Raw genomic sequence first — 23450 nt, 5'->3', positions numbered from 1 at the left:
AGATACACACTCATTTGTGTACAAGTGAGCCAGTTTTAAAGTTTGGCCACTAGGGTGGCAACAGGCTGTGACAGATCTTGGCTCTCGCAGATGTGCGGACGCGGCCTGGGTGGAAGCCCGCACCTTGTCCTGGGCTCTGCCCCGGCCCTCAGCTCCCACTATCCAGTTCCTCCCGCTGCCTTCTCTCCAAGTCCTCCCACTGCCCTCGCTCAGGTCTGACCGTCTGTTTTCACCGCTAACATGCCTGTTCACATTCTCCAGACCAGCCTCTCCCCTCTTCTACGCCGCCTGCCCCCGCGGGCACCTCTGCATTTCCCCTGTGCCCCCAAGCCTCCGGCACCTTTGTGTTCCTCTCACCCGGCCCTCCTGCAGCCTTCCTGCTGCCCTTCCACGCCTCCTGTCCTCCGGGCGTGTGCACACCTCCGCACCTCTGTTGCTTGTTTTTGGATGATTTTTAATAGCCTTGATTTTTAGGACGGTTTAGAATTACAAAAAAATTGAGCAGATAGCACGTGCCCTCCCACACAGCGCCCTCCGCTGCCTGGTCTCCTCTGTCCGCAGCTCACATGGTGGGGCATCTGTGCCTGGAGCCTGCCGACCCCACCGGCCAGCAGGCATCTGGAAGGAACGGTTCCATGCTAGACTGACAGATCCCTGCAGGGGAGGTCCCCTGGGCAACTTGTGTTCTGGTGAGGACTCACAGCTCTGAACTGCAGCTGACTAACCCCTCAGTGGGGACACCACTTTGACCCCTGACTGCTCTTCATGGTAGCTCTGGAGGGAGTGAAAGCAGGTGTCCCTGGGCCCATTTCAGAGATGACGAAAAAAAAAAAGATGCACTGCAGTCACCCACAGTCCCACTGCTGGCAACGGCAGAGCTGGAGTTTAGCTGCTGGGTCGTCTGACTGCAGATCTGAATTAGGTGATTGTGCGCTGTGGGGAGATTGAACCCTGCAGGGGAGGCCAGAGAAGGCTCCTTGGTGGAGGAGGTCCTCGAGGACCTTGAGGTTTGGGGAAGGAGGGTTTTCCAGGAACGGGCGTGATTTTCTTCCCCGTGCTCCTGAAGCAAGGACTGGTGAGGTGCCAGGATGACGTGTGCCTGTGTCTGTCCTGGATGCCGTGGGTATGTGTGGGTGGAAGAGATACAGGGCAGGTAATAATCTGCTCAAGCTCCTAGAACAAGGTTGGCCCTTTACCCATTGCCCTGCCAGGTTCACCAGATACTGTCCGTGGAACTGGACCAAGTGTTGAAGGCCCTCAGCTTTCCAAAGAAAAAGGCTGCTCTGCTCTCAGGTGTGGGCCCAGGGACCTCCAGCAGAAGCGAAGTTTTTTCCCTAGAGTCTAAGATGGGGCCACCCCACCCAGGCCAGCCTGTGGTTACCCCATTAGTATCCCCATTGTATTCCCCATGACAGAGCTGGGGGGAGGTGGGGAAGGAGGCAGGAACTGGGTATGAGGAGCTTGTCACTTTCAGCCGCCATCTTACGCTTCCTGCGGACAGCCCTGCAGCAGAGCTTCTCCTCTGCCCTGGTGACTCTGGTGCCTTCAGGGACCCGACCTCCGCCAGCCTGCGAGGACTCTGTCCTAGCTCCCCTGGGAACAGCTCAAGTGCTGTCACTCGTTATTGGACTGCAGAACCTCCTGGTGCAGGTAAGGCTGTGCTTCTCTGTGCCAGCTCACCTGCTGTGCTGCTGGGAGGAGCTTGGCTCAGCCTCTGTTGCGTCCCTGCTGCTGCCTGATGGACAAGACCAAGTAGCCCCATTCTCCTTTCTGTCATGGCCACGCTCCTGAGAAATTCCTTGGCCTCCCTTTGCCACAGTGCCCTACTGCCAAGGGTTCACCCAACATCACTGAGCAACTTGAAGCTAAACGACGTGTAAGGAAACTGGTCTTACCATTGGCTAATTGATAGCATGAATCCAGGTCCTACAGTGGATTTCTGGTCACAAAATATTGCCAAGTCTCTAAGTAAAGATCCCAAATATTTCTAATACCCAACAGCCATGTGTAGTCATTCATTTTCCAACCCACTTACCCTAGTTCGGGGTCATGGGTGACTGGAGCCCCCTCCGACAACACGTGTGAGGTGGATGCCCTCCCTTGGTAGGACACAGCACACACAGAGGACACACACACACACCCCCAGAACAGGACATACAGACATGCTATGAACTTAACAGGGATGGTAGGGGTGGGGCGACTGGAGAACCCAGAGAAAATCGCAGAGAATGGGGAAAACATGCAAACTCCACACAGACCGTGGCCTTGTCTGGGAGTCGACTTTTTGCCTCCTCAGCATTATGATGAAAGTCTGTCCTTCAAGGACCTGCTACTTGGAAGTCATTCTGCTGCTCTGTCCTCCCCTCAGAGCTGGGTCTAAGCCCCCTCAGACTCGTCCACAGGTTTGTCATTTTAAAATAGTTCTTTATTCAGTTATTCTTCCGCTCAGTGCACATTTCTCCACGGTGATCCAAGAATAGAGGAAGCCCCTCTCTGCTCAGCTCCCAGGATGGCTTACTCAGTCCTGTATTGAGGATAATATTTGTCGTGCTTTATTAGATGGTCGGTAGTTTGTATTTCTATCTTCTTCCATAAAAATGTAAATTTCCTTTTGGCAACAACCACCCGAGGGGAGGGGTGGTCAGAGAAGGGGCGTTTGAACTCCAGCCTGAAGGGTGTCTAGGTAGATGGAAAGGCATTCCAGGCAGGAAGGACAGTGTGAGCAAAGTCATGTAACATGACAGTCAGGTGATGAAAGTGTGGGGGTGTGGCGCAAGTGGATGAAATGCAAAGTCGAGGCAGGGGCCAGATTGGTGGCGGCTAAGCACTGCGGGTGTCAAGGAAGGACTCCAGCGGACTGTGTTTGGAAGCTCACCAAGGCAGCCAAGGTAGGGAAGGTAGGTGGGTGGAGAGAGCCTGGAGGCAGGTTGCTGTTGAGCAAGAGGCTGCGCTGACCCCAGTGAATGACAGCGAGGCCATTTTACACCCATGGGGATGGCTACAAGCAGAAGCACAGGTAATACCAGAGACCACCCGAGGATGTGGGTTAGAGGAAGGCCCCATGTGCAGCTGCTTTGGGAAACAGCCTGGAACTACTTCAAAATACTTCATAAATTGCCAAGTGATCCATTACTCTACCCTTTGGTAGTTGCCCAAGAAAATGGAAAGCATTCATCTACACAAATGTGTACACAAAAACTTGTGTAAAGTGTTCATAGCACTGTAACCAAACCGGGTTTTTTACTCCCGCCCAGAAAGCCAAACTGATTTGTGAGAATTGTCTTCATATAGAAGAGTTTTATTCATCAAGGCAGTCAGCGGGATAGGTACTCCAAAACACCCAACTCTTCTAATAGCAGGAGTACTGGGACCTTCTAAGGGGCAGGGGAGTCAGGACTTCCCAATTCCAGGTCTTAGGAGGTGCCAGGCTGTGTAGATAACAGGAATCAAGGAGTCTGCCTCCCAGGAGGATGTTTTCTTGGCAGTCAGCAGATGTTTGTTGCTGATGCCACTATCATCCACAGAGGGCAGAGGGAACTGTATTAGGGTTGTGATGTGATCCATTGTCCATGTTCCCAGGAATGCACGGGCAGCCAGTGAATCCTAAGGAGGCAACAAGGGTTGAGTTCACAGTCCTGAAGAGGGGACACAAAAGAGTAGAGTTTAGTTCCACTTATTCCTAATTTTTAGTCTAGGGGTGTTTTCTGTTGCAAAATGGAGGGGATTGGCTGCAGTAGCACCATTCATGACGGCCCCAAAGTGTAAGCACCCCCAATGTCCATCAGCTAGTGAGTGGATGACAGACTATAGACGTACAGTTGGATGCTCTTTGACTATAGAAAGCAGTGAAGTACTGACCTCCTGCAGCATAGGTGAGCCTTGAAAACATGCCCAGAGAAAGAAGCCAGTCACGAAAGGCCACATGGTGCATGATTCCATGTCCATGGCCAGTGAGGATACAGCCACAGAGATGGGAGCCACAGCTAATGAGTATGGGTTTCTCTTTGGAGTGATGAAAATATTCTGGAATGATAGAGCCGTACATCTCTGAGGGTGTACGAAAACCACTGAATTACACTTTTTAAAAGGATGAATTTTATGATTAGTAAAATCTCACTGAAGCTGATACCTTTAAATATGATAGATACCAAGGGGTTAAAGACGGAAGCCGGGTTGCCGGGTGTTGTCCTCCCTGACATCTCTGGGCCAGAGCAGCAGTGGCCTCAGTGGACTGAGTGGTGGGCAGAGTCTGCACAGTCATTAGCAGTCTTGGGGGGCCCAGTACAAAGCAGTGGAAGGTGGGCTGGCCGGACTCACGCAGAACTGCACCTCAGCCCTGCCCAGCCACTAGCTTAACTTCAGCTGGTCACTTCCTCTCACAGGTTCTCACTTTCTTCATCTACAAACAAAAGGAGTCTTTCAGCATTAAGGGGAAGTACAGTAAGTGCTCACTGTGACTTTAATCAAAAACAAAAAAAACCCCAACATAATGAAACCAGGTCCTTGTTTTGTTCACGTTGGCCAGGATTTCTTCTCCTCATCAGTGTTATAATATTCAGGGACCTGCTGTGTACAAATCTGTGTGGATCTTTGTTTTCATTTCTCTTGGGTAAATACCTAGGAGTCAGGCGCCCGGTTCAAATGATGTTATCGGTTTTCTGTTGCTGTGTAACAAGTTATTACACATGAAATGTCTTCACTCGACACCCGTGCGTTACCTCACAATTCTGTGTCAGACAGCTGATGACTCAGACTCTGCACTTAGGGTCTCATGAGGCTGAAACCCCACTTGTTCCTCAGGGGCCTCTTCAGCTCTGCGAGGTCTTGCTCACATGGCCACACCATTTTCACTGCAGCAACACGTCGTTCCTGTTAAACTCCACTCTCTTCAGTTCTTCTGCCAGGAGCCAGAGAAAACTCTGCTTTTAGAAGGCTACAGTGATTAGGTTGGGCCCATCTGAGAAATCTGCCAAACAATGTTACATAATCACAGGAATAGCATCTGGGAGCAAAGGCCATGGGGCCATCTTGAAATTCTACCTACTTGCAGTAGGTCTGTGTTTAATTGTAGAAGAAGCCATTCAGCTGGTACATTCATTTCACAGTGGCCGCACCATTCTACCTTCACACCTGTGTCTGAGAGTCCTGGAAGTCCTTGGTATCCTCAACTTTTAAGGTTCCAAGTAATGGTGTGTGTGGAATGGCAGCACATGGGGACTTTATTTCCCGAATGACATGATGAGATTTTTTTTTCTTAAGATTTATTTATTTATTTATACAAGCACTGGGTATAGTCAGAAGCATGGGAGGATGAGAAAATTAACCAGGGCCAGAGTGGGGAGCAGAACAGATAGATGAAGTACACTGCTGAGGGGAGCAGTGGGCGGCAGGAGAGGTCTGTCGTGCCAGTGGCTGGGGATGGAACCGGTGCTGCAGAGGCTGCGGGCAGCTTCGCAGCCCAGTGCTCAACTGCTGAGCCACCAGGGGAGGTCTGACATGATGAGATCTTTATTAGAGCATCATTTGGTTTGATGAAACATTTTGCTGCTTTAGATAAATTACGGGGCTCTTAGTCTGTAATCTGTGAATCTCTTTTGGGGCCCAAGGCTTATCTCCTTTTCTGAAACAAAGCAGCCTCCGACTGCGTAAATGGCCAGTGTAAGCAAGTGTGATACTCTGTGGGTGAAAGATGAAACCATCAAACATTTCTTGATTATCGACAAATCTGAAATTCTGTAATCCAAATTATTCTGAAAACCAAATGTTTTCAGAATTTTGTATTAGCCCCAGAACTCATTGGTAGCAAATCCTGACATGAATTTCTCTGGGTTTTCTTTTCTTGCAGAAGGACCCTCTGCTGTCCCATGCCTGCGTCGGTTGCCTGGAGGCCTTGCTTGACTACCTGCATACTCGGAGCCCAGACATTGGTAGAAACCCTCCCTGTTCACTGACATTTTTCATGGGGGTATTTTTTGGGGGCCAGCCCTAGCCACCCCACTACTCCACACTCCCATCCCTTGTTGTGTGACACACAATCATTTTGCTGAATGCTGCTAACAGCACTGCACAACATGCTCACGCTCGTATATGGTTGCGGACACTGTGGCTCAGTGAGGTCGGTGACATGCCTAGCCGAGGTCCTGCAGCTTTGAAGCGGCGGAGCCCTGCCTGCTGCTTCTTCCCCCACCAGTGGGATGTGTGGTCTCACTGAGCCAGGCAGCAGAGAAGAAACCTGGAGTCAACTTGCTTGTGGCTGAGCTGCCCTTTTGGGACCTGTAGCTACAGCCCTCTCTAGCAGGGTTCCTAGGCCTTTGGGAAAGCGGTGTTAACAACCCACAGTGACTGGTGTTTCCTGTAGCGCGCCATGTGGCCTCCCAGCCCTGGAATCGGTTTTTGCTGTTCACCCTCCTGGATGCTGGCGAGAACTCCTTCCTCAGGCCAGAGATCTTGAGGCTCATGACCCTGGTAGGTGCAGAAGGATGGTCTTGTGGTCTGAAGAATGTCATGAGTTGGGTGGTCCTGACCTGTAGAATACGGACACCTTACTTTAGGCCACCCTGAATCTTCAAAGAAAACAGAGGGGCTGAGTGAGCTGTTCCCCTACACGAGGCCTGCTCAGGGATTCCTCTACTTGCCCAAATCTCCTCACCCCAGTAAACCCCGACGCTTGGGAAATATCGACCATTCCGTGCGATGGGCGCAAGAGGCCAGTGAGCTAAACTCTTGCCTTTTAGGCTTCCTCAGTCTAGAGGAGACAGAGAAGCCAACTAGTGGTTAAACGACGTCATTACTGGCAGAGCAGGAGATAGGCTAATTGTCTGGCCTGTACTACGTGCCTGTTGAGTAAACAACAAAGCCAAAGCCCACGCGTGACAGTGAGGTGACTGATGGGTAAATCAGTGACTGGGAACAGAGAACAAAGTAATTGTCGCTGCCACCGTTGAGAGGGAGGGAATGTCGTGCGCACTCAGTTAATGCCTGTATCTCTGCAATGAAATGAAAGGACACTCAGCAGGGGCGCTACCATTTCAGCTGAGACTTGCAGGTCTGGCAGGTGGAGGGGGACAGGTATTCCAGGTGGAGAAGTGAGAATGGCAGCTAGGAGAGCACGTGCTGGAGGTCGAGTGCCCACACAGTCTGAGGTTCAGCGCCAGGGGGTCACAGCAGGCCAACTCAGGGTCTTGGGGGTGTCGTGCACCCTACGCACCATGACACAACCCCACACCTGCCAACCCCAAGCTCCTGGAAGGCCAGATTCTGGGGGCTTCAGAGCTGGGGCTGCAGCTCGTGCTGAGCACGGCAGGGGCACAGGAGATAGGGCTGCATGAAGGAGCTGCGGATTCCTGGTGCTGGGGCTTCTCTCCTGGGCAGTTTGTGCGGTTCCGGAGCAGCGCAGTCCTCGCTCCAGAAGAGGTGGCGCATGTTCTGCAAGGTGCGGCTTTGGCTGACCCCGCTGCCCTTCCAAACGCCACGCTCCAGGCGCTGCATGGCTTCCTCCTGCAGGTGGGTAGGAAGGGGATGCTGCGTGGCACTCCCGTGAGGCTGGGTCCCCCACACAATCATGCCTGGAGGTGGGGCTCTGATGGCGGCAGCTGGCGGGGGGTGGCGGGAGTGGCCTGTCGTCTTCCCTCTTCCCCTTTAAGGTCCAGAGTGTGGGGCTTCTTTCTGATGACAGCACAGCCCAAACTTTGAAGGCTTCCTTGGAGGGCCTTTCTCCCTGGACTTCCTCTGCCCAGCCACCCCTGCAGGACATGCTGTATCCTTTTTGTGCATTTGAGAGCCTTGGCCCGGCAAGGCCACCCAGGCTTCAGGAGGCTGTGGCATCATGCGTCAGGACAGAGTGCATTGTCCACAGCCCTGTCCTGCAAAGCAAGGAGGGGGTCAGTGAATGCTAACGGTGGTAGCAATGACAATGACGTGTTCTGTGTATTGACTACCAAGGCCCAGTCCCGTTACATGCTCTAGTCTTCCTAGCAGTGGGGAGGTGAAGGTAGTGGTAACAGATCAGACAGGTAAGCGATGTGTTCAGGATCACACGGTGCTAGCTGACCTGGATGTGCCTATCTCCAGAGCTACCTGGCCAAACTCGGGAAGGAGCGAGTCCTTCTCCAAGAGTTCTGGAGAAAGTTGCCCAAACCCCACTGGCATAAGGGCTTCCTCAGCCCAACGTGGAGAGAATGTTGGGCAACTGGCATGTCCCGGAGGAAGCCCTGGGCCAGAGGTAGTAGTCAGAAGCCCTGCGGGGAGGTAGTGCTCCAGGGACAACTCCTGTAGGGGGTGCTTGTGGAGGGGGTGCAGGATGCTTCCTCCCCTCCCTAGCCAGCCGCTCCCCACACCTCTTTCTGTCCACACCTCAGTTCCCACTGTAGCCACTGTTGGCCCGGGTGCTCAGGGCCAGACGTTAGACCCCGCAGCGTTCTTAGGCGCGCCTGTACCACTCTGATGCTTTTTCACCCTTTTGGGCTCTGGAAGTGTTTCTCCATGACTGGCCTTCCCTCTGCTGCTCATGTTTTTTGCTGCCAGCTGCCTGGGAGGGGTGGCTGTGTCGCTGTCCCACATCAGAGACTGACCCTTGGGACTTGAAGGCCCAGGAATGGCCAGACCCGAGACCTGGAGAAGACGACGGCAGGGCACAGCTGCAGGGAGATGGGGACAGAGTGGCCATTTGCTCCACGGTGGAGGTGGAGTCGGGCAATAAAGGGCTACTCACCCACCCGTGTGCGCGCTCCCAAAACGCCACTTATTTTGGTCCAGCCTGGCCAGTCCGCCCGCCCAGGAGGGGGTCGGAGTTGGTGCCGGTGAAAAAAGGCCGCGCTCGGGGCTCCCGGAGTTGGGGCGGCCGTCCTTGCCCCGACCGGAGAGCCGAGCGGCTGCGCCGCTGCGCGGGCACGTTCCCGCGGCCTCGCCTCCCGGGCGGTGCAGGTCGCGACGTCCAGGCGAAGGGGACGAGCGGACAAGCCCGTCTGTCGGCCGGCCGGGACGCGCCAGCGCCCCGCTGGGGCCTCCCCGGGACCCTCGCCCAGCGTCGCCGGCTGCGAGCCCGCGTGGGTGCGCCGCTCCGCGCCGCGGCTTCTGGGGCGAGGAAGCGCGGCGCGGCCACGCCCCTCGCCGACGTCGTCCGGTGCGACTTCGGGAACCCCGGGAGCTGCGGGTTTCGGGAGGCGCGGGTCGGGGCCCAGGCCCCACGTGCCGGCGCCTCCCGCCCGGGCGGGCGCACCTGGCGGCGCGGGCGGGGCCGGAAGTGCCGCCGGCGCGGCCCGCGCCCATTGGCCAGGGGCTGCGCGGGGCGGGGCGGGGCGGAGCGCGGCGGGCCCGGCGCGGCCCGCGCTCATTGGCCGAGAGCGGCGCGGGGCGGGGCGGCGCTCGCGGACCCAGCGTGGCCGCTGGCGGGGTCGCGGTTCCGCGTTCCGGCTGCGGGAGGGGGACGGGCCCGCGAGCCGCGCCGCACGCCGAGCGCCCGCCCGCCCGGTGGCCCTGCCCGCCCGGTGGCCCTGCTTGGTAGGTGGGGTGGGGCACACCAGGCGGGCGGGCCCTCGGCCGGCGCTCGGGACCGAGTCCCGAGCGGGTTGCGGCGGGTGGGAGGTGAGGCTGGCGTCCCGGGACGCCGCTCCTTGCCAGACCCCGAGCCCCGGAGGCTCGGGCCGCATCCCGAGTGCGCGAGCCGGATACCCGGCCCCGGGCCCGCCACCTGCACGCACCCTGCACGCGCTCCCGCCGAGCGGGAGAACCCGGGCAGCGTGGGGCAGCGGGCGGGGGTGAGAGGCGGAATGGGCGCAACGGGAGGAAGCAGGACACCCCCATCGGCTGCATTCCCGCCTCTGCTGCCCCGCTTCTCCGCCCAGTCATCACTCACCGACGCCCCTTGGGCCTCAAGGTTTCCAGAGGTTGATTCTGGCTCCCTTGAGCCTGGAGTGAGACTTAGAAGGGGCCGGTTCCCCAAGTGAACCTGGACTGTTTCCCACCCCCAGACTTCATTGTCCCAGCGCGGGAGGGGGCGCTTCCCCCAAGGACTTCCTCGGACTGTCACTGTCTGGAAGGAACATTTTCCCCCGGGGCAGGTGTCCTGCTTTGAGGTAGCTCATCGAGGCTCAGGCTCAGCCTCACAACAGCCGGGTGACTTTGGGCAGTCCCCCACTTTCCTGTGTCTTCGTGTCCCCATTGGTAAAACTGCACAGCAGTCATCTAGGGTGAGGCCTGCAGCCACTCTGTTTAATAGTGCACCCCTCGGACTCCCTCTCCTCCCGCGCACCTTGTCTGTTGGTTGTCTGTTACTCCTGTGACAGACCTCAGTGCCAGGCATGCAGGGGACTTGGCGGAATGCATTGCAGTGTTCTCAGCCTAGAGCCTGTGGTTGCAGGGTAAGTGAATAGCGGCCCTCTTACCCGGCTCCCTTCTCACCCTGCACACCTTCCTTTCCTGTGACACAAGTCAGGGAAGGGAGGCCCCAGAAGCTTCACATCCTCTTTGCCTGGGCCTCCTTGACCCGACACCTTCCTGGAAAGCCAGGATGAGGGGATTGAGGTGGAGTGATAGTGACGAGCCCCTCTTTCCCCAGGCAGAGCCTCACCCAGTCCTTCCCTGTAGTGGGGAGGTGACCTCCTTATCCTGTTTTACAGGTGAGAAAGCTGAGGCTCAATCTGTCTGAGGTTCCACAGGTCGGGGCGGTGGGGGGTGGGAGGGAGAGAGCAAGGGCCCCAGCCCGCAAGCCCAGGGGCTCACCCCTGTGCTCTCAGCATCCCTTCATGGCCGATGTCTATCTTCCTTCCTTCCTCCCACCCCATCGTCTTAGTCATGTGTCTGCTAGTCATAGGCCCGAGGCTGGGACTGGGCTCTCCAAAGCTGGGCTCTTGGTATTTGGAGGCTGTGTCTCTGGTTCCCAGGAAGATGCCCCACCTGCTCGCTCGCTCTCACAGAACACCAGGCCCCAGGTCTCACCCGTCTCTGCTTAATCCCCCAGCTCCAGGGCCTCAGCTATGGCCCTCCGGTTCCTGCTCTTCCTTTTTGTTCTGCTACTCTCTGGGACAGGAGTCACGGGCACCTTGAGGAGCTCCCCGGACCCAAGCCTGGAGATCTGTATCCTCTGGGGTTGGAGGTGGGGTTAATGAACTGTTTCTGACAGTCTGTTAACGAGGTCTCTCTATACCCATAACCCGCTGGGTGCTGGGGTAGAGCGGACCCAGCTGATGGGAGCAGGGAAGGAAAGGCAGGGTGCAGAAACCACACGTTTTTCAAGTTAGTGTCTTCTGAACCTCAGTTTCTCCATATGTTAAATGGAGAAGGTAAAGCATATTTCCCAGAGCCATGAGGGCTCTCGGGATTGTACATGGGCTTAGCACCTTGTGGGCGAGACCCTGGATGGAGACCTAGGCCCTGGCACACAGGACCATCTATTCTGGGTTGACCCTGGGGACACAAAGGAGGTCTCTGGCTTTGAGATCGTCACAGGCCTCACATTGCACGCCCGGCCATCAGAGCTCTGAGGGAACACGCGGCCGCAGGGGGCAACCACTGTGAACCGGGTCTTGAAAGACTAGAAACTCAGAGATGGGTGGGGAGTGCTGGGCCAGGGTAGACGCTGTGAGCAGAGGCGCGGAGGTTCTGAAACAGTGAGTGGTGGGGCATGGCAGGACCGCAGCGAAGGGAAGGCAGAGCCCGGCCCGGGCGCTGGCTGATGATATGCTGCAGGCTGCGCATGCTCACAGACAGCTCGCTCATTCCCTGGAGGGGCCCAGCAGAGGGCCTCTGTTGCCCTTGCAGATATTTGCTGGTCAGGAGCAGGCTCTCCGAGTTGTCCAGGCAGGAGTGTCAGTGCCAGCCCCTTAACCTAGTGTTGCCCAGACAAGAAGATGTTTGAGGTGAAGCGGCGGGAGCAGCTCTTGGCACTGAAAAACCTGGCACAGCTGAACGATGTCCACCAGCAGTACAAGATCCTTGATGTCATGCTCAAGGGGCTCTTTAAGGTGCGAGTGGCAGTCTTTGATCTGGAGCCCGTGGATGAACAGGAGTGGGGGGGCACAGTGTGTTCATGAAGGAACTGGTTGCGAAGCCGGCTGAAGTCAGGAGGCCAAGCTCTGCAAAGCCGCTCACCCCAGGTGGGTTTCCCACAGGTGCTGGAGGACTCCCGGACAGTGCTCACTGCTGCAGATGTGCTCCCAGAGGGGCCCTTCCCCCAGGATGAGAAACTGAAAGATGGTACGGTCTCCCAGCTCTCCCCGCCCCCACCTTGGTCGTCCCTAGCTGCTCCTTCTCTCCTGTCCTGGACATTGTTTTCCTCGCTCTGGAAATATTCCCTTGTGGCGCCTTCTCAGGGCCCCCTGGTGGAAGGGCACTGAGCCTCTGCTTCTCCGTGCACTGCTGGCTTCAGTGCCAGTTCCTGAGCACCTGACACAGACATATTCCATTGATCTGCCCTGCGCTTGGGGCAGGGAGGTGAGGGAGGAGCCTCTGCCCACTACCACCCCAGGGATCCTGGCTTTCCCACCACCCTGGCCCGTCTGGTGGAGAAGGCAGGGGGTGCCCCCGTGTACAGGAATAAAACTGAAGTGATCCGGCCAGTGTGGGTGGTTACCATACTCTGCGCTGTCGCCAAGCCCTGATGCCCTGAAACCCTTTTAAAAACTAGATGAGGCAAATAGACAAATAAGGACGAAATGTTCTATGTCCCTTTTCCCCTCTTTCAGAATTTCTCTTCTCTCCTCCCCCATTAACTGTTACTTTTAAATAATTGAGTGTCCCGGGTGGTGCTGCTGAGAGAGAGAAGCCCCTGGGGAAGGCAGAATTTCCTCCACTTTCCAGGACAAGCGGTTCACCCAGGTGTTACCTGTCAACTGAGCTAACTCCTGAGTTCTTGGAGGTCCAGGGTTGTTCTGGAGTCCAGAGGTCCCTGCCTCACTTGTCTCAGCCCCAAGCTGGCAAGTCCCCTTATTGTGCCCTTGGCACACCCTGTCTCTGTGGGCGGCAGCCTGTGGGCCACGGGCACAGTGGCTGCCCAAGGAGTGGGCTTGCCTCTGTCCTCTAGGGCTGGCCAGGCAGCAGGAGGAGGGAGGGTGCCTGCCCTGGCTGCTCATCAGCGTCCGCCGCCAGCTTTCTCCCAGGTGGTGGAGAACACGGCCTTCTTCGGTGACGTGGTGCTGCGCTTCCCGAGGATCGTGCACCACTACTTTGACCACAACTCCAACTGGAACCTCCTTATCCGCTGGGGCCTCAGTTTTTGCAACCAGTCTGGAGTCTTTGACCAGGGACCCTACGCGCCCATCCTCAGCCTGGTAAGGACTGAGCTGGAGAGGGCCCCATCTTCACCTGGGCCTGCGCATCAGCTCTCGGGTCTGTTTTCTGTGCAAAGCCTTGTGGTACCAGTTCAAGGGCTTCTGTGCTAACCTGAGTCCCTTGGGGTCATCTCCTGGCTCCCATGTGCAGGATGGAGGAGTGACATTGGGGTGAGCAGAAGGCAGGAGAAGGCAGAGGATGACTCACTTTTCCTCATCCGCAGATGGCCCAAGAGCTGGGGATCAGCGAGAAAGACTCCGACTTCCAGAACCCCTTTAAAGTAGACCACGCCGAGGTGAGCCACGTGGCCTGTGACCTTGTCTGCTTTGCCGCTGCTGGCCGTAGGGTGGCCAGGGCCTGCAGGGGCTGGGGTGCCTGGGGTGCAGTGTGAGGACTTGGTCTTAGAGCCAGATGCGCCTGGGTCTGGGGCCAGGAACGTTACTCACTCAGGGTGCCCTTGGCAGGCCTCTGCTCTGTCTTAGCTGTGGGGTCCCTTATGTTCGGGGGTGGACCCCAGTGAAGGGGGACAGTCAGAGACTGGACATCCATATCAGGTGAATGTCAGGAAGGCCAGCCCAGCTCTGCTGCTGAGTTGAGCACCCGGCCGGGCTGTGGTTGCCCACCCTGCCTATGCTGTCACACTTGGGCGGAGGCGCCAGAGGCCACAGTGAAGGAAGGCGAATTGGGAACCATAAGGTAGTGGGGGACGGGAACAGAGATGGCAAGTCAGGGCCAAAGGGGCAGGACAAAGGGCTAGAAGACTGGACGCGTCAAGTCACAGGCTTGCCCTGTGCGGGGAGGGTGTCCGGGGCTCACCAGGTGAATGGCTTTTACACAGCCAGGCCTGCTGTCTCACGGGCGCCAGCTGAGCAGACTTCGGAATTCACTGCAGCAGAAGCAGTGCGGTCTCGTGGGTGCCCTGTGTCCCCCAGCCCCATGGGACAGGCGCTGTGCACGCAGGGGGTTGTGTTCACTGAGGAACACAGGGCTTGGGATATCCGTTTTTATAGGGAGCAGAAGCAAACCTGCTCTTTTTTTTTTTTTAAGTTTCTTTTTTTAAAGATTTACTTATTCATGCATACAAGAACTGGGGTACAGGCCAGAGACGCAGGGGGGTGAGGGGATTCACCAGAGACAGAGTGGGAAACAGAACAATCAGACTGACGAAATACACTGCTGAGGGGAGCAGCGGGCGAGACAGGAGAGGTCTGCTGCGCCATGTGGGTAGCTCCCTGGCAGGCTGGGGATTGAACCTGCACTGCAGAGGCTGCCGACAGCTTCACAGCGCTGCGCTCAACCGCCTGCGCCACCGGGGAGGCCCAAACCTGCTCTTTGTTTAGGGGTGATGTCACCGGAGCTTTCAGGGTAGCTCTCTGCAAACACGACCAGGAGAAACTGCCCAAGGAGAGTGGCCAAGTAGGTTCTTGGTGAAGAACCTGTAGGAAGGCCCAGGCCATGGTGGGTGGCCTCCCCCACAACGTCTTGGCTTCACTCAGATTTCCACATGAATGTGCTGTTTGGCCTGATTAATCCGACCAGTCAAGGCTGGGGTCAGGTTTGTTCAATATGTCTCACACGGCTTCGTGCGGGACGCGGCCAACCACCAGTGCTGCACTCAGCCTTGTGAGTCCTGGGGACATTGGCAGGTCTTATTTTAGAAATCAGGTTACAGACCAGGGCCGGTCCATTGCCACCTGCACGGGGCTTTGGACTCACCTGCCACACTTTGATGTCACTGCCCATAGTTGGGATAATTGACAGGCCCAACGCAGTCCTCGTTCCCAGTGCAGAGACAGTTCATGATCCCCGCAGCCCCAGGTGTTACCACTGGATTTGGGTCACCATAACATTGTTTGGCTGAGCCCCAAGAGCACTATCCCTGGAACTTTGGCCTCAGTTGTCCCACGTGGCATGACCCTAGGCTGCTGGGCATTAAGAGAAGCAGATGAACTAGTATCTGCCCCATTGAAGTGAGGCCTGTTGTCTGCACAGGGTCGCTTCCAGAGCTGCCTGTGGCGTGTCAGCCACAGCAGAATAGCTCCATACTCGCGGGGAGGGTTCCCCGGGCTCACCAGGGGAATGGCCTTTACACAGCCAGGCCTGCTGTCTCATGGGCGCCAGCTGAGCAGACTTTGGAATTCACTGCATCAGAAGCAGTATGGTCTTGTGGGTGCCCTGTGGGGACAGGCACTGTGCACACAGCGCTGGACGAGCTTCTGATCACGGGCTTGAGAATGCTATACCCGGCAGCTGGTCAGCTCGTCAGCTGTCAAGGCGCTTGGCTCGGGCAGACGCTAAAGGTTTTGCCAAGCAGCGGTCCTGGACGGGAGGGACAAAGGATTAGTCGTTCCTGGGATCCAGGGCGTGCCCTCCGTAGTGGCGGGATTATTGTTGCAAATTAGTGTGTCACATCCCGGTACCTATAATTTCACTTTTCTCCAGTCATCCCTTGCTCTTACCTGGAACTCTTCAGTCAGAAGTGTCAGGTGGGCGGGCCTCCCTGGTGGTACAGTGGGTTGAGCACAGCTCTGTGAGGCTGTCCGTGGCCTCTGCAGCACGGGTTTGATTCCCGGGCGGCCAGGAAGATTCCCACATGGAGTGGCAGACCTCTCCTGTCACGCCTCAGCAGTGTATTTCAATCGTCTGCCTGTTCTGCTCCCCACTCTGTCTCTGGTGAATCCTCTCATCTTCTGGCGCCTCTAGCCTGCACCCTAGCTCTTGTATACAAATAAATAAACCTTTAAAAAAAGAAGAAAAAAGAAGTGCCAAGTGGGGATGGCAGAAGGCACTTCCCTCACACGCACAGACACATTAAGGCTGCCACTTGGTGCCCATGTGCCGCTGTGGGGCCCAGGCCAGCAGCGTGTCAGCCAACTGGTGATTATCCCGATGACCTCAGGCCATCGTGTTCCAGCCCTGGACCCCAGTAGTCAAGCCAGAGAAACTCTCTGCTTCATGCCAGTCCGTGGTGCATTTAGGTGGCCTGGCCAGTGTTGGCTTGGTCAACATTTTTATGCCGGCCCGTCTTGTCAAAACTGGGCCACATTGTGGGCATTTGAACACGTGACCCAGTCTGCCCATTGTCAGTCACAACTGTGGTCCCACTTTAAATCTGCTGGTCTGTAGCCTTCCAAGCAGTGAGTGACCCGGCGGCTGGGGCTGCCAGTGGAGATGTGCCCTGCCTGGTGGAGGGGAGCCATCTGCGCGGCGGCAGCTTTCCGGTCAGTGTGGTCTGACTGGCCTTTTGGGAGCCGGTCTCCCAGGTGGCTGCTGGGCTGGCTGGCTGCCGCCACCCTTCGGCACTTGAGTCCAGGGTCCCCAGGAGGACTCACCGCTGGGACTTATAGTGAAGGATTCAGGGCCAGCGCGGCCGCAGGGCCGAGTGCAGGGAAGCTGGGCACAGCCTCAGTCCCCTCCCAGCGGAGCACACGGACACCAGACAGGTTGTGCCAGCTCATGGGAAGGGCTGCCTGTCAGGGAGCTCATTAAAGACTCACGCCCAGGGCTTCTGCTGAGGCCGACGCCTCGGCACCCTCTGTGGCGGGTACCAGAGGGCAGGGCGCACTTAGCACAAGCCGCGCTGTTTCTCCAAGCAGCTAAGGTGCAGTGAAGGCCTGTCGCTGGGTGGCGGGAGCCCTCCCCAAGTCCATGTCCCCAGCCCGGGGGGCGGCGGGGAGCAGAGCGGTCAGCCCCCTTGCCCTGGGCCGGCTCGGCGCATGAGGGGGACCTCTGGGCGCAGAGCCTGGTGAGCCCCTGGCTTTGCTTCAGGTGGCGCCAGGGCGGCTGCTTTTCCCACCAGAGTAGCTGCCAGCCCTTCACATGAAGCTGAGGTGGGGCTTCCCCAGTGGCGCCGCATTTGCTGACCCCAGTACAGCCGATGGTACGCCCAGAGGGCACCACGTGGCTTTCCCGGTTGGGGGGTGCCACAGAGGTCCGGGTCGCTGGGGCACTGGCTCTGCTTGCTCTGCGGCTCACCCCGGAGGGGCGCAGGGTGGGTGCCAGGTGGAGTGAGTAGCCTCTTGGTGTCGCGCTCTCCTGGACAGAGCCACGCCCTGTCCTCGCTGCTCCTTGGCTGGGAACAGCCCCAAGTTTTACTCCTGCTTTGCTATCCAGCGTGGACCTGTCTGTCCCCCAGCAGCACCCAGGGCTCGCCGTGTCCCCCACACCCTCCTCTGTTGCTCTATGTTCTCGAGGTGCCCTGCACCGGAGCCAGCTTGTTTTGGGCTGTGGGCGCCTGTCCCCGTCCAGATGCCCAGTCCGGTGGGGAAGGCAGCAGGACGCGTGACCCGTGGCGGAGGAAAGGGACGCGGATGTGCCGGGCCTAGCTGGGCGCAGCGGGGCAGCCCATGGTGGGGCTCCGGTTAAGTGAGGGAGGCTCCTCCCAGCGCAGAGTCAGCTCGGAGGGGGGCGGGAGGAGCAACATATTCCTCTGGCACAACAAGGCACGCGGGGGCAAGGCACGGGGTGAGCGTCTGTGGAATCTCAGCTGCTGGAGAAACCGACTGGCCCTGGCCTCCGGGGGCTTCGCTGCTGAGGATGCTCAGTGAGGACGGGTGTCACGGAATGTGGTGGTGGCCACCCAGGGGCGCGCTAGGGCCAGGGAGACGCAGACGAGTGTGGTTAGGGAGCGTGGGAGGGGTGGGCACCACTTGAGACTGCACGTGACTTGGACACGGGGTCTTCCTGAAAAGACCTGGAAGAAGGGAGGGAGCCCGCTGTGTATTCAGGGGAAGAAAATTCCAGGCGAAAGGAGCAGCAAGTGCAAAGATCCTGCGTGGGAAGCACATTTGGAGGGGTGGGGAACGTGAGGAGGAGAGGGCAGAGCTGTAGGCCAGATCCAAGACAAAGCCTGGGTTTCAGGAGAGTGAGAGGAAGGCAGGGGCCTGCAAGCGTTTCCCGGGAGCAGACCAGTGGGAGGACCGCTGGGGAGATCGTGGGCTCCCTGGCACAGCACAGCCTGCTGGTCTGTTGATAAGGATGGCCGGTGAGGGAGGGGGGCCTGCTGGTGCAGGGACTGCAGTGGGGAGAGCAGGCCCCGGGCAGGGCTGCTTGCCCGGGAGAGCCGTGGGCTTGGGAGCCGGTGGGCCGGCGGGTGTGGCGCGGGCGCCTGTGGAAGTCGTCTCCCGAGTGCTTTCCTTCTCAGCAAGGCGGAAGCAAGGTCTGGTATGCCAGCGAGTGAGGAGGAGGCAGGAGGAGGCGTGTGGGAAGCTCCAGGAGGTGTGTCTGGGAGGCGTGTGGGAAGCTCCAGGCCCTGGAATGGGTGGCCAGGCCCCAGAAGGGCTCGCCCAGATTGGTGTCACCTGGTTGATTTTCCGTGGCAGTGTCAGCTGCCTGGGCGTCAGGATGGAGTGAGCAGAAACTGGATTTAGCCAGCATGGTGTGGCTGTGCGCTGCGGTGCAGGAGGAGGCGTGGGCCGAGGCATGTGCGCTGGGAGTGTGCGAAGGCCGTGGAATGATGGAGCCACAGTCCTGCAGACTAAGGAGTCAGGGCCGACAGGAGGTGGAGGGCCTGAGCTCCTGGGGGTGAGGCCGAGGGCAGGAACAAGCAGAGCAGACTGAAGGAAGGAGGGGTCGCAAGATTGGAGGGGTGCCGGCTGCAGTCAGGCGCCTTGCAAGCTGAGCCAGGAGTTGGGGGCTCTTTGCTGCTCAGGTCGGCTGGGGACGGCCAGGGAAGACTTCCTGGAGGAGTAGCCCAAGCCTAGACTTGAAGGTGAGCAAGCAGACTAAACCAGACCGCTCTGTTCTTCCCTCAGTTCATTTCCAGCACTGACCCTTTCCAGAAGGCCCTGAGGGAAGAAGAGAAACGCAGGAAGAAAGAGGAGAGGCGGAAAGAGATCCGGAAAGGCCCGCGCATCTCGAGATCCCAGTCTGAGTTATAGCCCTGGAGCAGCCCGGGGTCGCAGGGCCAGGAGGCAGCAGGGCCTGGGTGCCGCCAGGGCCTGGAGCCGGCCCGCAAGAGGCCGAGATTGCTTGGCCCCTGGAGCCAACGCGGCCCCAGCTGAAGGGCCTGAGCCTCAGAGGGCTGGATTTCCCAGGGGCTCCTGGGGCGGGGACCGTTCCAGGGACCCTGCGAGGACGCCGTGCTGCAGCTCCGCTGGGGAGGCGGGAGAGGTTCCAGGCTGGACCCTCCCGGGGGATGAAGACCTCTGGCCAGCTGGCTGCTGCCCTTCTTGGGGAGCCAGCAGAGCCAGACTGCAGTGTGGAGCTGCCACATCTGCTCTGGGCCTGCCAGGTCGCGACCGCCAGGCCCAGGTCCTGGCCCCAGCTGCCAGGCCCCTGCAGAGGCACAATAAAGGCCAGCAAACTGCCTGGGCCCACTGAGACTGGTTTGGGTCCCAGGGAGCCACGAGCCCCTTCAGGAGCCTGGGGGGTGCACCAGGGACCCTGAGAGTTGTAGAGACCAAGAGGGTCTTCCTGCCCCTCAGGAGGAGCCCCAGACCCTGGTGGGGCAGCAAAGCGGCCGCTGTTTTAGGCTCTTCACTGCCTAGCACGGTCCTTGACGAAGGGTCAGTGTTGGGAAGGCGTGGGGGCGTCCCAGGAGGCGTTTAGCCCAAGATGATCTTGGAGCAACATGATCTCTGTCCTCGACACCTGGGACCGTCCCTGAGCACGCTTGGGAAGTGCCCGTCTGTTTTCTCTGGCAACCCCGGGAGACGGCCTGTGGCTGGGACAGTCTGCGGCTCCGCAGGAAGCCATGCGTGGCCTGGCAGGGCTGCTGGAGCCGGTCCCCAGCTGAGACCCGTGAGCAGAGACCCGTGGCCACCGCTGGCTGCTGCAGAGGCCACCCTGGTGGGCAACTACTCTGGGGGCAGTGCTTGCTCTCGAGCTCGCTGAGCAGGAGCTGCCTCTCAGCAGGGCAGGGACATGCTCATCCCCAGAACCCCCAGCCCCACCACTGACAGGGAAGTGGAGTCTCTTCTCGGCCCCGCAGACTTGCCCCCCACTTCCCTGTGCTGTGGCTTCGTGCGGTGCACCTGAGCCCCCCGCCCAGCCCTCAGCTCCGTTCTGAGGCCGGGCCGCTGCTTGGGGACAGGTGCCTGTCTCCCACGGTTCTTCCTTGTCCCTGCATCTGCTGAGCGCCCACGTGTGCACAGCCGGAGGGGCCGCTCTTACCCGTCTTCACCTCTGTCCATCGGGTACCCCCGTGCTGACTCGTCCATCTCCACTTCCAGCCTCTCCATCCTGGTTGATCCCTTTCCCTCTGCCCTCAATGGGCCCAGTTTCCTTCGGGGTACCTCCCCTGCCCTTTGCTGCCCGTGTTGGCTGTTGTGCTCGCTTCCTGCGGGAGTGCCACCTCCAGGCTTACTGCCCAGCCGGCCCACTCCCTCCTGCCCAGAGCTGGAAGGGGCAAGGGCACGGGTTTGTCCCGCCTCCTTGCAGCTGGGGCTGGGGCTGTGCCGAAGCACCACAAGCCGGAAGCCCAGCCTGGGGCACTGTGCACTCAGAACCCGATTCAGGGACCAGGACAGCCATGTCGGGGGCGGGGGGCTTCCAGTGTCCAGACCCGTGCTGGGGTGCATGGTGGCCACAGTGGTGGTTTCAGTGTGGTCTGGGCAGTGCTCCTGTCTGGTGAGCCCGGGGGCTCTCCAGCACCCTCTGGCAGGCTTCCTGGCAGAGCGCTGTTTACACTTGGGGCAGACGAGTCTGTCAGGATGTGAGGGGGTCCATCCTGTCCCTGCAGGGTGTTCGGTGGCATTCTGGGCCTCTGCCCCCAGGTGCCCGTGGCAGTCTTCCAGTAGGACAACTAAAAATGTCTCCTCATTGCCAGATGTCCCCTGGGGACATGATGCCCAGAGATGATGTCGCTGACTTCTGGAGATGTCCCTTCCCGACTCTGGGGCTTGGCACCATGTTGTCCTGGTTCTTGGCCCCTGAGTCTGCGCTTTCTCTTCCCGAGTGTTCTGTCCTCACCTGCCCCTTAAACAGGGTTCTCTCAGCTTAGTCTCTTTTTTTTTTTTTAATTTATTTATTTTTATACAAGAGCTGGGGTATAGGCCAGAGGTGTGGGAGGGTGAGAGGACTCACCAGAGCCAGAATGGGGAACAGAACAGGCAGACTGACTGAAATACACTGCTGAGGGGAGCAGCGGGCATGACAGGAGAGGTCTGCCGCGCCATATGGCAATCTCCCTGGCCGTCCAGGAATCGAACCTGTGCTGCAGAGGCTGCGGACAGCTTCACAGCGCTGCGCTTGACCCGCTGTGCCACTTGCAGGCCCTCCTCTCTTCTTTTCTTATTGGCAGTTACATCCCCAAAGCTATTGGTACTTGCCCTGATGCCACCTGACAACCCTCTGTCCTTATGTTTCCCACTGCTGACTCCACCTCTTTGTCAAACAGTGGGGTCCGTGCTTTTGCTTAATCCTAGAGGAAGTGACAGCAGAACTGAGTCCTGCAAGAGTAAGGAGGGAGGACAGTCCCTGTGAGCGGAGGCCCAAAAGGGAGGGCTCGGAGGTCTTACATGTGGAGACCTGCCGGCTTCTGGTGTGACAGTGGGGGCGCCCCATATGCGGCGGCCTTCTGAGCATCGTGGCCATCTCGTCCAGTCTCTCCCTTTGCAGGTGAAGACCCCAGGACCCGAGGAGTAATTTGTCTAAGGCTGTTCCACCCGATCCTGGCGAGGGCACACTGGCAGGAAGAGGTGCTCAGTTAGGTGGCACCCAGGGCAGAGGGCTGAGGTCTGTTCTGCTAGGTTTGGGTCTAGTGCTGCCATCTTTCTCCTGCCATTTCTACCACCATGCCTGCACGCGTGCCCCTCGCCACTGCTCTAGTTGCTGTGACCTCCGGGCAGGCCCAACTGGGAACTCTGCCCATTTATTGGACCTGGTGCTCTGATAGCCCTGGGCAAGGCTCAGGGATAGGAGGGCACTGACCAGAGTGAGTCACGGTAGGCCAGCAAAGTCTCCTGCCAGTGTGGGGAGCCCCACAAGGGCCACTGAGAGGCACCGTGGGAGGTGGCACGGTCCAGGCCGGGCAGCAGGCTTAGTTCTCTGTTGGGGGGAGGGAGGGGCTGGTGCCACCCAAACCAAGCCATCCCCGAGCACACACTTGTCTCCCTCCCACCCCCACCCAAATTAGGTGCTTTATTTGTTACCCATGTTCCTTACAAAACGTGCTTTAAACAGTACAGAAATACCAAGAAGGAAGCAAAATTCACCCTAAACCAAACCACGCCCCTAGACGGTGATGGAGCAAGGCTGCTGGACATCCGTCCTTTCTGCCTTTTACGTGAGAAGCACATCCTCTGTTTCCAGGTGCAGTAGCGGCGGTGCTGGGCCCTCAGCATGTATGTGCCAGGCCTGGTGCCAGCTACTCTGCCTCAGGGCCTTTGTGCATGTCACTGGTTTCCCGCTGGCTGTGCCAGACACGGTTCTCACACGTCTCGGCTTCAGCGCCAGTGCCGCCATCCTTTCTGACGCCCCGTCGGAGCCTCACGGCCGTTATTCCCCTTGACGACTTGGGTCATCGTGTGGTTCCTGTTTGATGTTGCTTTTCCTGCCGGGCGGGAAGCGCTCGGAGGGCAGGAGCCCTTCGCCAGCGATGCTCAATAAAGGTCGTCAAATGAACGTGTCAGTCACCGTCGAGTCCTCACGACCAGGCGGCCCCTGGTTCCCCGCGGTGCAGACGACAGAACCGGCCCAGAACAGCCTCTGCCCCGCCCGGGCGCCCGGCGACCCCGTCTGCGGCCTCAGTCGGGCCGCGGCGCACTTAACCCCCCGCTAGAGTCTCGGGAGCCGCGGTCAGCACACGCGCGTGTGCGCCGGGGTCGTCCCGCCGCGGGTCCAGGGCGCGGCCCTCGCGTGCCCCCCGCCCCCGGCCCGGCGCCCCGTTTTCCGAGTCCGGGGCCTGGATGGAGCTCGGGAAACGCGCGTCCTCGGGCGCCGCAGGTCTGCTCTTCGGGGTGAGCCCCGCGGCCCGCAGCCGGATGGCGGGGCGCGGTGCCCGAGGGCGTGAGTGCTTGGGGGGCCGGGAGGGCGGCGGGAGCCCCGGTGGGCGCCGCGTCCGCGGCGGGGGGCCGGGGGCGGGGGGCAGAGGCGGTCACGGGCTCGCCTCTCGCTCCGGGGGCGACCCGGGCGGGGGGCGGGGGAGGGGCGTGTTAACCCTTCAGTCCCCGGCCGGTGCCCGGAGGCACCGGTGGAGTCGCCGCCACGGGAAAAGGAGCGGCCCCTTTAAGCGCAGGGAAGCC

The 23450-nt window shown here is 58.9% G+C and overlaps 2 protein-coding genes and 1 long non-coding RNA gene across 7 annotated transcripts in view; 2 read left to right on the top strand and 1 right to left on the bottom strand.

Moving 5' to 3' along the window:
* Nucleotides 1–8743, top strand: part of MEI1 (meiotic double-stranded break formation protein 1) — a 53560-nt gene extending 44817 nt beyond the window's left edge. Inside the window, exons 25-31 of the mRNA XM_037513459.1 lie at nucleotides 1212–1293; nucleotides 1475–1650; nucleotides 5846–5927; nucleotides 6359–6465; nucleotides 7372–7503; nucleotides 7644–7756; nucleotides 8524–8743. Of these exons, the coding sequence (XP_037369356.1) occupies nucleotides 1212–1293; nucleotides 1475–1650; nucleotides 5846–5927; nucleotides 6359–6465; nucleotides 7372–7503; nucleotides 7644–7756; nucleotides 8524–8569 (738 nt within the window). The 3' untranslated portion in view covers nucleotides 8570–8743. The remainder of the gene's footprint in view (nucleotides 1–1211; nucleotides 1294–1474; nucleotides 1651–5845; nucleotides 5928–6358; nucleotides 6466–7371; nucleotides 7504–7643; nucleotides 7757–8523) is intronic.
* Nucleotides 2401–8891, bottom strand: LOC119247206 (uncharacterized). Of its 3 annotated transcripts, none has more exons than XR_008552113.1 (4): nucleotides 8711–8891; nucleotides 4130–7862; nucleotides 3859–4023; nucleotides 2401–3635 (listed from the first exon to the last, which is right to left on the bottom strand). It is a non-coding gene; the product is annotated as an uncharacterized LOC119247206 (long non-coding RNA). The 3 variants fall into 3 exon arrangements; XR_008552115.1 differs by having other exon boundaries at nucleotides 3859–4047; nucleotides 4149–7862; XR_008552114.1 differs by having other exon boundaries at nucleotides 8715–8891.
* Nucleotides 8892–9466: 575 nt separating this feature from the next.
* Nucleotides 9467–22923, top strand: CCDC134 (coiled-coil domain containing 134). 3 transcript variants are annotated; one of them, XM_037513457.2, is made up of 7 exons: nucleotides 9467–9498; nucleotides 10958–11073; nucleotides 11839–11960; nucleotides 12108–12192; nucleotides 13084–13265; nucleotides 13490–13561; nucleotides 19020–22923. In XM_037513457.2, the coding sequence occupies exons 2-7, from the start codon at nucleotides 10974–10976 to the stop codon at nucleotides 19143–19145; spliced, it is 687 nt and encodes a 228-aa protein (XP_037369354.1). In that variant the 5' UTR covers nucleotides 9467–9498; nucleotides 10958–10973; the 3' UTR covers nucleotides 19146–22923. The 3 variants fall into 3 exon arrangements, with proteins under 3 accessions (XP_037369354.1, XP_037369353.1, XP_037369355.1); XM_037513456.2 differs by lacking the exon at nucleotides 9467–9498 and adding an exon at nucleotides 9697–10358; XM_037513458.2 differs by lacking the exon at nucleotides 9467–9498 and adding an exon at nucleotides 10556–10616.
* Nucleotides 22924–23450: the final 527 nt, after the last annotated feature.

This window comes from Talpa occidentalis, unplaced genomic scaffold, assembly GCF_014898055.3.
Source record: "Talpa occidentalis isolate TD23 unplaced genomic scaffold, MPIMG_talOcc4v2.1 talOcc4.16, whole genome shotgun sequence".
Taxonomy (NCBI): Eukaryota; Metazoa; Chordata; class Mammalia; order Eulipotyphla; family Talpidae; genus Talpa; species Talpa occidentalis.
This window is presented reverse-complemented; position numbering and strand designations above follow the sequence as displayed.

Excerpts from the sequence above, each read along its gene's own strand:
- CCDC134 (XM_037513456.2), top strand. The coding sequence starts at position 10,318 with ATGCATTGCAGTGTTCTCAGCCTAGAGCCTGTGGTTGCAGG. Across the intron at positions 12,193-13,083 it reads GGATGAGAAACTGAAAGATG|CTTTCTCCCAGGTGGTGGAG; the intron begins GTACGGTCTCCC and ends GTCCGCCGCCAG. Across the intron at positions 13,562-19,019 it reads TTAAAGTAGACCACGCCGAG|TTCATTTCCAGCACTGACCC; the intron begins GTGAGCCACGTG and ends TTCTTCCCTCAG.